This window comes from Petromyzon marinus, chromosome 24, assembly GCF_048934315.1.
Source record: "Petromyzon marinus isolate PM22_M1 ecotype Great Lakes invasive population chromosome 24, UKy_Petmar_22M1.pri1.0, whole genome shotgun sequence".
Classification (NCBI taxonomy): Eukaryota; Metazoa; Chordata; class Hyperoartia; order Petromyzontiformes; family Petromyzontidae; genus Petromyzon; species Petromyzon marinus.
In genome coordinates, this window is record NC_133690.1 from 17,145,806 (window position 1) to 17,159,804 (window position 13,999).

The 13,999-nt window shown below is 50.5% G+C and overlaps 1 protein-coding gene across 3 annotated transcripts in view; it reads right to left on the reverse strand.

Annotated features, from left to right (window-relative positions):
• Window positions 1–369: 369 nt before the first annotated feature.
• Window positions 370–13,999, reverse strand: part of LOC116945638 (N-acetyl-beta-glucosaminyl-glycoprotein 4-beta-N-acetylgalactosaminyltransferase 1-like) — a 119,829-nt gene continuing 106,199 nt past the window's right edge. For all 3 annotated transcript variants that reach the window (XM_076069473.1, XM_032960143.2, XM_032960141.2), the window contains 2 exons: window positions 12,177–12,303; window positions 370–10,621 (listed from right to left, as the gene is read on the reverse strand). In XM_076069473.1, coding sequence (XP_075925588.1) covers window positions 10,507–10,621; window positions 12,177–12,303 — 242 coding nt within the window. In that variant the 3' untranslated portion in view covers window positions 370–10,506. The remainder of the gene's footprint in view (window positions 10,622–12,176; window positions 12,304–13,999) is intronic.

Consider the following 13,999-nt stretch of genomic DNA (forward strand, 5'->3'; position numbering starts at 1 on the left):
CACGGTCACCCAATGGCGACACAAATAAAAAAAACATCGGATAAAATTTTACTTTTCACCGAATCGGAAAAATTCCGGCTTTGCAAATTGGGAAAAAAAATACTCGTTTGACTCGTATTATTACCATGTGTATCTGCAGCAGCAAGTGTGCCCAGTGTGTGGATAGGAGATATCTTCTTGGTTCACTTTAACCTTGGTTTCTGTGGGCCCTCCTACAACTCACAGGGTGATGCACTGCTCTGCTCGAGATCCGACAACTGTCCGGTGACATGTTGCTGACAGCACAATTGGGAAAGCAAGTGGGCAAAAGAGAGCAGACTTGGTGTTTCATCAAGACAGCAAAAAACAAAGGACACGTACCACTCCGTGTTATGCTAAACTAACTTTATTTAACAAAAAAAACCCCAGAAGGAACAAAACTCCCAAAGTAGTATTAATAACCATCATAATACAGTAAATATGTAATTTCACAGAAATCAGGAAAAACGGACACCCCGAGCCATTGTCTACAAACTTCCAACAAAGCAGCGATCCCACCCTGAAAGGCACTCAACCAGACCACCCAGAACATCCAGGATACCCAGAACCATACACACAGAACAGAAGATACCCAGAACCATACACACAGAACAGAGGATACCCAGAACTATACACACAGAACAGAGGATACCCAGAACCATACACACAGAACAGAGGATACCCAGAACCATACACACAGAACAGAGGATACCCAGAACCATACACACAGAACAGAAGACACGCAGAACCATACACACAGAACAGAGGATACTCAGAACCATACACACAGCACAGAGGATACCCAGAACCATACACACAGAACAGAAGACACCCAGAACCAGACACCCAGAACCATACACACAGAACAGAAGACACCCAGAACCAGACACTCAGAACCAGACACACAGAACAGAAGATACCCAGAACCATACACACAGAACAGAGGATACCCAGAACCATATACACAGAACAGAAGACACCCAGAACCATACACACAGAACAGAGGATACCCAGAACCATACACACAGAACAGAGGATACCCAGAACCATACACACAGAACAGAGGATACCCAGAACCATACACACAGAACAGAGGATACCCAGAACCATACACACAGAACAGAAGATACCCAGAACCATACACACAGAACAGAGGATACCCAGAACCATACACACAGAACAGAGGATACCCAGAACCATACACACAGAACAGAAGACACGCAGAACCATACACACAGAACAGAGGATACTCAGAACCATACACACAGCACAGAGGATACCCAGAACCATACACACAGAACAGAAGACACCCAGAACCAGACACCCAGAACCATACACACAGAACAGAAGACACCCAGAACCAGACACTCAGAACCATACACACAGAACAGAAGATACCCAGAACCATACACACAGAACAGAGGATACCCAGAACCATATACACAGAACAGAAGACACCCAGAACCATACACACAGAAAAGAGGATACCCAGAACCATATACACAGAACAGAAGACACGCAGAACCACACACACAGAAAAGAGGATACCCAGAACCATATACACAGAACAGAAGACACCCAGAACCACACACACAGAAAAGAGGACACCCAGAACCACATACACAGAACAGAGGATACCCAGAACCATACACACAGAACAGAGGATACCCAGAACCATACACACAGAACAGAAGACACGCAGAACCATACACACAGAACAGAGGATACCCAGAACCATACACACAGAAAAGAGGATACCCAGAACCATACACACAGCACAGAGGATACCCAGAACCATACACACAGAACAGAGGATACCCAGAACCATACACACAGAACAGAGGATACCCAGAACCATACACACAGAAAAGAGGATACCCAGAACCATACACACAGCACAGAGGATACCCAGAACCATACACACAGCACAGAGGATACCCAGAACCATATACACAGAACAGAGGATACCCAGAACCATACACACAGAACAGAGGATACCCAGAACCATACACACAGAACAGAAGACACGCAGAACCATACACACAGAACAGAGGATACCCAGAACCATACACACAGAAAAGAGGATACCCAGAACCATACACACAGCACAGAGGATACCCAGAACCATACACACAGAACAGAGGATACCCAGAACCATACACACAGAACAGAAGACACCCAGAACCAGACACCTGCAACATCTAGGATACCCAGAACTCAACTGCACCGAGATCCTCATGTCCACTCTACTGCAACAAACCCATAAAATATGTAATGGTAATTATAATGCCATTTATTTATCCAGGAAAGCCTAACCGTGTCTCGGGGGGAAGGGGGGGTGGGGTCCTGCTACATCAGGATTGATTTCCATTGCTTTTTTGAGTACGTTGCGTGCTAGAGGCTGTCTCCGGAGTAGCCGGAGGTGGCTTCTTGCCACGCAAGCGGGGTGGTGATAACGCTCAAGAGGACGGGTGAACAAACCCACTTTTGCCGTACCGCCACGTCGCATCCCAAGAAACGGTTTGGCAGTGTCACCAGACCGACGTGATCCGCCAACCCTTGCCTTTGCAAGCGCTGGATCACCGGCATCTACCACCGCGGTCACAAAAAAAGAAACGCGAGGTGGTTTTCAGCGGACGAGGAAACGAGCCGACGTTTGTTGAGGACGGTGAAAACGTTCTTTTCAAAAAGGGGGGCATCTCAAACGCCGCGTTCTCACGTGCACCCAATTATTTGTTCACGGGAGATTGGCAGGCCTGGAAAGGTGGCACATGAAAGAGGGTGACACGAGCGATGTTAAGAAACCTTGCCTCAATGGACACTTTAGTTTTTTTTGTTACTCCAATTTTAACATCATCAATAGGTCTTTATATATTTATTAATATCCCTATTTCAGATAAGTCCATAAAAACGTGAAGGCAAATTCTGCTTCGTAACGTTTACCGGGATATATATAAAAGAATCCTCCATCATTGCAGCAGATGTTCTTAGTAGCAGCGCAAGAGGGCTGCACAGGGGGTTTACCGGTGTGAATATTCACCACAGGCCAGAGTCATCTCAACGCGTAACCACCCAGGGGATGCGCCGAACATCCAAGAAACCCAGGGCCAGACAAAGCCAGGTCACACAGACCATCATCGACAACCAGAGTGCCAATCAACCAGAACATTAAAGACACCCGTGACGATTTACCCAAAACATTCAAACACTCGAACGCTCACGATGATATCTCCATGCATCAAGAACATCCTACACACCAAATATATCTGAGACACGACGATGATATCCAGGACACCATGGAGCCGTCCCTATCTGAGACCTCCCAACACGACCAGAATACCACGGACACCCACCCACCGCAGGGTATCACAGACACCCCGAGGGCAAGAGGAACTCCAATTTTAGTAGTGCGATCACCTAATACAACCCGTTCACATCCGGGGACAAAACAAGAATATAAACTGTAAAATATATTCCGCACACAAGCATCCGAGTGTTATGTACTGACCGCCACCGATTAGGAGTGTACACACAATGTTTCCCCCCTCCCAGTGTGAACCCCAGAGAAAGTGCAGGAGTTCGGGGCCAGAAAAAAAAGAAAGCCACGCACACACCAGAGATCACTTACAACTGTGACTGCGTAACTGCTAAATGAACCGCAATCCTTGTCATTTCAACGATTTGGAATTTACACCTAGCAACGCCGCTTGCAAGAATAATTTGTAATTGCGTCCAGGGGGTCTGGCCAGAGGGGAAAAGGTGGGGTCGGGAGGACGGGAGAGGTCCCCCCCCCACCGCCTGGACGGATCCCGACGCGTGGCGTTCGCCTTCGCGTCCGTTCTGGGTTCCACGTGGGGCGTGGAACGCCGTCCTCATGACGGGACTCGACGCTTGTACGGCCATTTGTTGTCAACTCAAGGCCCCGACGAGGGCCTTCTCGTGCCATCGGACAAAGACGGTTACTGCCGCATCGCGTGGCGCTTTCAGATGCGCTTCTGTGGCCGTCTGGAACGTTCTTCCTTTCCGATATTAGGAAGCCACTGGAGCTATGCACTTTGAAATCATTATCTAGATTGAAAATTCATTTATTTAGAACTGCTTTTTGTGTTTAGTTTGTTGTCCTTCCCCCGCACCTCCAATTAGCACGGCTGGCTACATACGGTGTGAAATAAGTTCAACATGCATATATATGGGGTCGTGGGGGGGGATTTTTTTAACCAAACTGCACCACGTGAAGGTGGGGAGCATAGACGTGAAGCGCTCAAAGTACAGTACAACAATGGATTCCACTGCAGCACTGCCTTCTGCTACCCACCACAGCCCCAGAAGCTTTATGGCAACCTGTTAGGCTTCCTACATTGCACCCCACAAGTGTTTCACCCATTATTATCGTGATTATTATTATTTCCTTGGCGCAGCAGTGCTCCGTCAAGTCTTCGAGGCTTGTTATCAGCAAGGTCCTACTTTATATTTAAATATATAAACTCAACACATTCGTCAATAACACTGTCGCCTTGCAATAGAAAAGGAAAACAAATAGATGACGTTTCGGGCAATGGTCCTCCTTCACAGCACATGGAGGCACTTTAACGCTTTGCTGCTACTGCTGTCATCATCTGCCAGCCGTGTCGCCCTTTAAACGGAGCTTTCATAGCTCAATGGGCTTTACTTTTGAAATAAACTTCTTAAAAGTTTGACTTCTGCCTCTCTGGCCTCTCCAGGTGCTGTGAAGGGCCGTTGCACAGAAACGTCGTCTATTATAACATACTTTTTTTCTCTGAAAGGCAATGTTATTGCTGTTGACAAATGTGTTTAGCTTGCTTTTGTCGTTCGTGCGCTCCTGCCAATGCCGCATCACCAACTAATTTGCTTCAGTTGAATGTCAAATTGCTAATCGGGTACATCCTTTCACGTAGAGGCATCCGGGATACACCAGAGAAAGCTTAGAGATGAGGAGGGGAGAACGCTCGAATCTCCACACAGCAGACGGCCTATCAAACCGACTTGCTGTCCTGCCTTCCTACGGCCACCAGCTCGTTCCGCTGGAGGTGGGGAGCGGCGCTTGTTGAACGACGCAATCCCCGGGCGTTCCGTCGACCCCTCCTCAAAAGCCGCCGTGATCACGGGACGTGCAAAACGAAAGAGTCCCCAAGACATTGGCAGCTAAGCGGCAGCGAATGAAATCACACACACACGCGCGCGCACGCACACACACACGCCCGCGCACACACACACACACCGGTTATTGGGAACCACGAGGGGGGAAATAAAAATAACTGTTCAAGTAAATTCGGGAGAGAAAACGGTAAAAAATATACACATTACACCCGAGCTGAATATGAAAAACATAACATACGTTCAACGATACATTGATATTCACACCATCTAACCCAAAAAAAACCTCGATCATGAACACAATATAGACGAGTGTAACGGGTTAGGTGCAGAACTAAGCAAGAGTGAAGACGCAGACAATGCGTCGCGAAAACGCTCTCGTGGCGCTCCACACGCAGTGCGGTTTACTTCGTTTCAAGAGGAGGTTTTTGCTTCACTTTGCCGGGTTGTTTCGAGATAGATAGATAGATATTAAAAAAACAAATAAAACCTGAACCATTACTTTCAACATTTTTACAGAGGCAGCACGCGCAACGTAAATGCTCGTGACAATATCTCGGGATCGCAAAAAAATATTTCACCAGCTGACCATGTGACGTGGGGCCACAAGTGGACACATGACTCAAAAAAATCCAGCAGTCGACAGCATTACGATACATATAAATAAAACTTTTTTATAAGTTAAAATTAACCTATTGCTGTGATCATCTTCCGAGAGCGTGACAGCACGTTGACATTTCAGTAGCAATGTTTTCAGTATTCTTAGAGCCCGAGCCATCGGCCACGCGGTCCACAATCGCTCTCCCGAGCCGCCGAAACGCGATCGCCTTGGCCTTGCAAACGACTATGTTCCAAACCCACGGGTAATATTTGGTGGCGAAGGCCCCCACGTTTTAAAAGTGGCTTCGTTGCGCGTCCGAGCGAGCAGTTGCGCACGAGGGGCATGTCTGGCCACGCCCTCTACAGCACAGCCCCCGCCCCTTTTCTGATACCCCCCCCTCCCCAAGTTGACATTGCAAACGATCGTCCATCAGAGGTTTTTAGAGTTGCATCTTGTAAATGTTGTTGTTAAACCCGTCACGTAAACAAAACATGCAAATTCGTTACTAGTTCGGCACACCGGTGTGTTGGAGAATGAACCCACTCGAATTGTAAATGCTGTGGGTTTACATGTTTTGTTTACGTGACAAACCTTACTAATTGGCTGTCGGGTGGTTGCGGGTTTAATGACACATTTATATTTACGCGATCTGCGCTAAAAAAAGACTCTACCATGGATAATGTTGGTTGCGAAAGCCTCCTCCCAAGTGTTAGACTGTGACGATCGTGTTGTGCACGTGGCGAAGCCGCATCGCCACCAATCGCCGAGCAGATCGATACCGTCGCTCGAGAGTCTTGCCTCTACTCTCAGCAACTCGGGTTGCACCAACCGCTCGCAACCGGCAACGGAGACGCGTCCCGCAAATGAGCGATTCAATTGCAATGCAACCAGGTCGCGCAAAAAAAACCAGAATGCCGTTGTCCGCCGATGGCCGAGGTGCCAACTCCCCCAAACAAGGCGGAGAGAGTGTGATGCCGCCGTTACCTTCCTCCCACATGGTCTGGCTACGCACGGTGTGCGGTAGAAGGTCAACGTGCACACAGGGTCACGGCTCAAAGAGCCTTGCCTGGTGCAGCAGTGGTGGTGGCGGCAGCACGCGTGGCGCCGCTCACTTCCGAGAGTCGATGTCAATCAGCGGAACGGAGATTTCCCATCGCACTGCTTTGGCCGATGAGCCACTTCTCGTTACGCGAACCGAACGCCAAAACCCGGACCGTGTGGACGTCTTCGAGCAGCGGGCCGAAGGGGGGGGGGGGGGGGGTGGGGAGCAAACATCGGGACGATTGTGGCGACTGACACGGAGCGCAGGAGGACCACGACCCCGATAATCCAAAGCGGGCGGGAATTCGAATGGGGGGGAATAAGGCGTGATTACGTAATAGCAAAACTAAAATATCGATCAAATATACCTTAAAGATCCAGTGTTTGCAATGATAACGACTCAAGATATAAGTTAAAAATGTGAAGGATTTCCTCGACAGAATCCAGCTAGTTCAGTAGTTTTTTTTTTTAAACGGGCAGAAAAGCACGTTAAATAACTTTTAAATAAAATGCCGTCAAGTGTGCCAAGAAAAAACAGAACCCAACAAGTAAAAACGCAGCGCGACCACATTTTACAAAAACCCCTCGGTGACCTAAGAGATGGCGCCCTGGCATTGATGCATCGTTATATAACGCGTAGAAACGTCTGTACAGTATACGTATATATATAAAAATCCTCTCCGTTGAACGAAAGCGAAATGGCAGCAACGGCTGTGAACGCGGGCGGCACCAGCGTTGGGGGCTCTCAGCCGAGACGACGGCGCAGCCTCCTCCGCCCCGCCAGTTTGGTCCAAGCGAAAACCGTGAACACGTGCCGCTCAAGGGGGCTCAGCGCCCCCACCCCACCCACTCTCCTTCGCCACCTCAGACGAGTTACCCGGCTCTCGCGTTCGCTCGCAGCCCGCAGTCTACACGGCCGAAAGCTCTCCAAGCCGGACTCGCAGAGTCTCGGAGCGCGCGCACGGCACTTGAAGAACCACACAGCACACGGACTCGGCACGTCAACACGTGCGCCCTTGGACGCTTCAGTCTGTATCACGTGGCCCTGTGAGTGGCAAACGCGGGGCTCTCTTTTTGTTTTTTTGGACATAAAAAGTGGCAAAATTATTTATATATTTATATATATTTTCATCACTAAGGAAAAATATTTTAATTTGTTTGGACGATTATTGTCCAACAACGAGGTTCGCGGGATCTCTACGAGGCGAGCGCGTGGTAGGCCGAGGCGAGCGGTGACCCCGTGATCACGTTCTTTGCTATCGGCGATTTTGTGCCCTCTAATATTTGGACGCTCGTTTTTTTTTACCCAAAAAAAATCTGAAATGATGAACTCCTTTCAAAGGTTAATTCAGCCCCCACCCCAATTTTTTAAAACATTTTTACCCGTCGCCTATTACGCAAATGAATAGAGGCAAAGCAGCTCCTGCACCACCTTAGGGAACAACCGATGACATTCACACAACGGACTGCAGAGCCTTCGCCAAATCCAAGGCTTCCTGGCTATGAATTTCCAATGCCCTCGATCTATAATAGAAAGTCACGAGCAGTGATACAAGAGTCCGTGGTCATTCCGCAATGGAGTTGTTAGTGCTCCTCCTGTGGAACATGGGCCACGGACTTTTAAAACTATGTTTTATTTTGTAAAAGGTTTCAGTTTGGTGCTATAACATCTCAACACCTGTTTTGTTGCCAGAAAAAAGGGGAAAACCTATTCTCATCTGTTTTATTTTACTAGGTAATGCCCCACTGAGCTGTATAGCTCTTTTTCAGGAGGGACCTTGCTATCACATATGATGTGGCACAACGATTGTGGCTTATCACGTGGAAAATTATAGAAGCCAAATACTCTGTGCGTTGATTTCAAATGTGGAGGGAAAAACCGGGAGAAAAATGTACGTGACCACTGGGAGATTAGACACGCAAACTCCAAATATACAGGCATCAGGGTCAGGATCGAACCCACGACCTCCTGCAAACCAGGCGAGGTAGTTAACATCGCATGCGCACCATCAACATATAACAACTCCAAGCTCGTCACCTACCCGCTTGGCCGATAACCGCCCACGTCTCGCACCCTGCATTCCCTACACACGACCTCGAAGGACTGCTCTCGCCATGTGTGTGCCTGTGTGTGCTCAGTGTTCAAGTTGCCGTGCGCCAATCATTACGAGCACTGTGCGATAGTCACGGACGACAAAGTGAAACGCGGGTCGGGGACTCCACCGAACACTGGCTGGCCAAGCGTTGACATCACCGCAAGCGGCCCCATATTAAGCCGTGCCCTTTGAACTCGTCATGTCCCCTGACCTCTCGTTTCTCTGGGTTCTTCTTCATCATCGTCATTACAACTTAATATTCATACCGTTTCCTCCCATGCAGCGCATTTCGAGATGCTCTGCCGCATTTTGGCCAAGGGGACTCCCCCTGTGGCTGCTGTCCTCGTGCAGCCAAAGTGAACGTCGCAAGCGGGCATCGGTCTGCCACTAGGTAAGGGCGGATTTTGCTTCGTGATTTTTTCCAATTCAGTAATGTGCGAGCAATTCATCAAATTTTTAAAATTTCTCTCTACTTCAGACTGTTTGGGGGGGGGGGGAATCCTTAGCGTCACAAAATTCACATTCACACACGACGGGGGCACACGTCTCTGCTGGCCGTCGATGGGCGGCCTTGCTAGAGCTACACCGGACGGACGGCTCGTCGTGAGTCGCCCCAAAGCGGAGGACAGGGCCTCCGCTGATAACCCTTCACGCGAGAACAAAAAACGCACAACCGGGGAACGAATGGCGAATGCAAATCCACAGTGAAGTAAAACCGGGGAAGAGCTTGCAGACAAATTAAACCATGCCAATGTGACCCACAAGAAAGCATGGGTAAACGGACACGTCCGAACGACACCCAAAACGGCAATAGGTTAAAGGAAAACAAAACGATAACGTTAAAAAAAAATGTTTGAATAATTGTCAACAAAGTGGACGTGCCAAGAGCCAGGGTGCCACACTCACGAGCTCGGCGGCCCTCGCCTTCCACGTTTCAGTTCACTTCTTTTGCTCTTAAAATGCTCACCCAGAACTATCCGGGCGAGATATCTTTGATTCCGATCAGGTACGCGCGGCTGACGATGTCTCCTCGGCACTGCCTTTGGTGCTGTGCTGCGCAGTGCCGTCGTTCATCAATCCGTTCCAGGTTATCGCTGCAGCGAAGGTAGTAAAAGTAAGGAGTGTTTACCCTTTGCTCGGCGCACGCCCATTATTTTACGGCACGTGATGGCAACAAACCGCAAACGATGCTCGAATGTCGCTCTACGGTTGACGAAGAGCCGCCCCCATCCATCTTCATACCTTTTGCAATAATCGTCCACAATATATACTTCGTACAAGTCAGCCCTCTCCGCTTGCTGGCATTCCTTGAAATGCCCACACATAGGATCTAAAACATTTCTCCTTTTGTCCCTTGCGTGCGTGTTTTTTTTTTTCAGGTCTTCCAGGACGTCTCCTCTCTGCCCCACGCCACCCTTCCCGGGGTCCCCACCCACGACCCAACTGCGGACGATATTGAAAATAACGAAACACCAAAAGCAACAAAATAAAACTCCCAACCGCAGGCTCCTAAACGATGGAGAAAAGTGACATGCTGAGTCGTGGAAACGGAGCAAAGGGGTTGGGCTCGGAGTCGGCGGGTCATGCCGGGTCACTGTAGGTCACTTCGGGTCGTCACCGGGTCACACCGGGTCATCACTCCCGATCCTGCGCGCCCTTCATCTGGTTCCACATGCCGTGCCGCGAGTGGAAGTAGTGGTAGAAGTTCCTCAGGTGCAGGCGCTCCACCTCCAGACCGGCCTGGAGTACCCTGCAGCATCGCGTGCCAGACACGCACACGTGGGTTACGAGATGAAGACAAAGATCCCCCGCATAGCCTTCACCAGACTGTCTGAGCAAGTGCTAAATTTCGTTTTAAAGCTTTCGTGACTGCAGGGATTCTTTCGGTAAAGTCACGTAGAAGGGAAATAATAAAATAATAAAAAACACAATTAAATTATCACGGCGTTTCGATTGCAACACAAGCAATCTTCATCAGGTGTGGTTTTCACACCTGATGATGATTGCAATCGAAACGTCGTGAGAATTTTGTTTAATTTTTATTATTTTATTATTTCCCTTCTACGTGACTTTACCGAAAGAACCAATAATATGAGCAAGTGCTGTTAGTGAGTAGCACCTAAAAAGGCCGACACGGCACACGAGGGGTGGCAAGCATCACGTCCAGCTGAGTCGACATAGGGGAGGTCCAGGACCGGCTTGGATAAACGTCACTCGTATTGACTGTGAGCAGCAATCATGGTGCAGGGCTCTAACCACTGCACTACCGCTCCCCATGTGGGTTACACACCCACAGTAGCCTGCATGGTATTCAACCATCCAAGCACTATCTGGGTTCAACCCTGCTTAGCTTCTGCAATGTGATGAGGTTGAAGCGAATTCTGGGTGATTCGCTCCTCAGGCCCTAAGTGTAGACGGGCGTTCAACTCGTACACTATTTACTGACTGATAGGCTCGGTGATGGATAAGAGTGGTCTCATTGTTCATTGAGGCTTGCAAGGGTGTGGTTGCTCACGATGATTGGGATGATGATGATGATGAAAATAATAATAAAGTTGCGGTTGGTAAAAAGTGAGTGAGTCACGTAGGTGGCTGTGAAGCATTACACCTCGCCCGTGTCCTTGCACGCCGCAAATATCTTCCCGGATAAGAAAAAAAAAGTGCGAGTGCCTCCAATAATTAATTAATTAACTCCTCCAAGAAGCAAATAATCTCATGGGCGTTCCTGAATTAACCTGCCTGCTCAATTAAAACAATCTTAGGCTTACTGTACGTGCGTCAAATTGCTCCGAGCAGGAAATCGACGCCGTTCGATTCGCATACGCTGTACACAACGGGTTTACATGACCCCCTGGGAAGCCACTGGAAGCGCTACAATTAACGGCAAAATATTTCGACAAACCTCATCTCGGTTTGAATAATGACCCCCGCACCGCTCGCGGGTCGAATCGTTACGTGCGTAGCAGTCGGAGCAAGCGGCGAGGTTGCGAGTTTCAAAATTCCCTGTTGGTGGACGTCAGCGGACGACTCGCTTTCAACCGTACGAATGTTGGATTTCACACAACACTGGCTCGGGAAGGCCGTGAAGTTGAGAGATAAGCACCGCCCACGAAACGACTTGGGTCCCCTACTTGAAGCCCCTTCTCTTCGGATAGGAGCAGGCTGGCCAAAAGGACATCAGAGCTTCTGTGCCATGAACGTGCGTGGCTACTTACCGTTCCCCAGCGTACGTGCGTGCGTCTATCCGAGCGAGTGTGCGTACTCGTGCGCGTGTTTAATTGCCATGCGAGGGGTAACGTCCGCACCTGTCCAGCAGCTCCCAATCCTCGCCGCCCCAGTGGTCGCGGAATTCCTGCGTGTTCATCCCCCCGATTCCATCGAAGTCCGACTTGTAGATCCCAAAGAGCCCAAAGCCGTTGACTTCCCAGTAGCCTGTTCGGCATTACGGTCGGGGGAGGGTGGGGGGGACAGGCAAGAGCCATGGATACAGCGGGGGGGGGGGGAGGGGGGGGCACGTAGAGGGAAGTGGGGTGAAGGTTCAGAGGGGTGCATTGGTAGAAAGTGGTGTTAAACAGTAAACAGAATCCATGTGTACACGCGACAATCCTTGTTTCAACATGGAATTAGACTTTAAGATGACAACGGTTGCATCTGTTCTGTTTCTTTGTCAATCCACTGTGGGATGAAGACTTCCCCACACCTTGCTGGTCACGGGATTGTTGGGCCATACTTCGCCAAAGCTGGTCAGCGCGAAGTCGGTGAAAGGGGGCGGAGGACGCCCAAGAATGACTCGGATATCACTTGCCACTGGCCGTGATTCACACTCACGCCCGCTTTTGTTCATAGTGCAGTGTGCTAACCACACTGCACCACCGCTCCACTGGCTAAACCACTTTCACCCCTCTAAAATCACCCCGCTAAATGAGCAGGTAACCATTCATGCCACCCCCCCACCAACCCGCAGTCCCACCAAGCTCCAAACATGACCTGGGGTCACAGTTAAATGTACAGCAGTGATGTTAGCTGAAATTACAATGTCACTAATCGACGCGTCGTTACCACACCTTGAGCGTGTCACCGCTTTGAGCTCTCGGTGTGCTATTGCCTCATTGATCGGATGAGCAATCGCGTGCGAGCACAGTTCGGTCTAGACGACGGTTAACGAGCGCACACTAGGCTCAGCCCCGGACGCAAACAGAGCTCCGCGCTCTCCTCCAGTGAGCTCCGTGCTCTCCCCCAATGAGCTCCGTGCTCTCCCCCAGTGAGCTCCGTGCTCTCCCCCAGTGAGCTCCGTGCTCTCCCCCAGTGAGGTCTGCGCTCTCCCCCAGTGAGCTCCGTGCTCTCCCCCAGTGAGCTCCGCGCTCTCCCCAACCGAGCTCCGTGCTCTCCCCCAGTGAGCTCCGTGCTCTCTCCAACCGATCTCCGCGCTCTCCCCAACCGAGCTCCGTGCTCTCCCCCAGTGAGCTCCGCGCTCTCCCCCAGTGAGCTCCGTGCTCTCCCCCAGTGAGCTCCGCGCTCTCCCCCAGTGAGCTCCGCGCTCTCCCCCAGTGAGCTCCGCGCTCTCCCCAACCGAGCTCCGTGCTCTCCCCCAGTGAGCTCTGCGCTCTCCCCCAGTGAGCTCCGTGCTCTCCCCCAGTGAGCTCCGCGCTCTCCCCAACCGAGCTCCGTGCTCTCCCCCAGTGAGCTCCATGCTTTCCTCCAAACTCCCCGGTAGCTCCCCGATTGGGTACCGGCCGGCCGGCCGGCCGACTCTCGCGCGCTCACTTTTAAAGAAAACGGTCGCGCTGCCCCGCATCCCAAATTGGCCGCTGCCAGCATCTACGCCCGAATCGGGAGCTGCGGCCGCTGTTTGGCAGCAGGGCAGTGGGTGCGGGCGGGCCAGATATGTGGAAGAGCGGCGTAAGATGGTGTCAGTCCGCCCCCACGCCCCGCCTCGCGTTTTGTTCTCAAAGAGTTTTTGATTGCCCCTTGCGCCACGCTCGTGATTGACCGCTCGCTCACTCGCTCACCTGCCTATCATCCCAGTCACCTCACTCGCTTGATGGACCAATAGCCCGCCCGATCGCCGAACTCCGTTGCCTAGCTGCCCGTTCCCTTGGTCGCCCATTTGCTCGCTCACTCTTGCTCC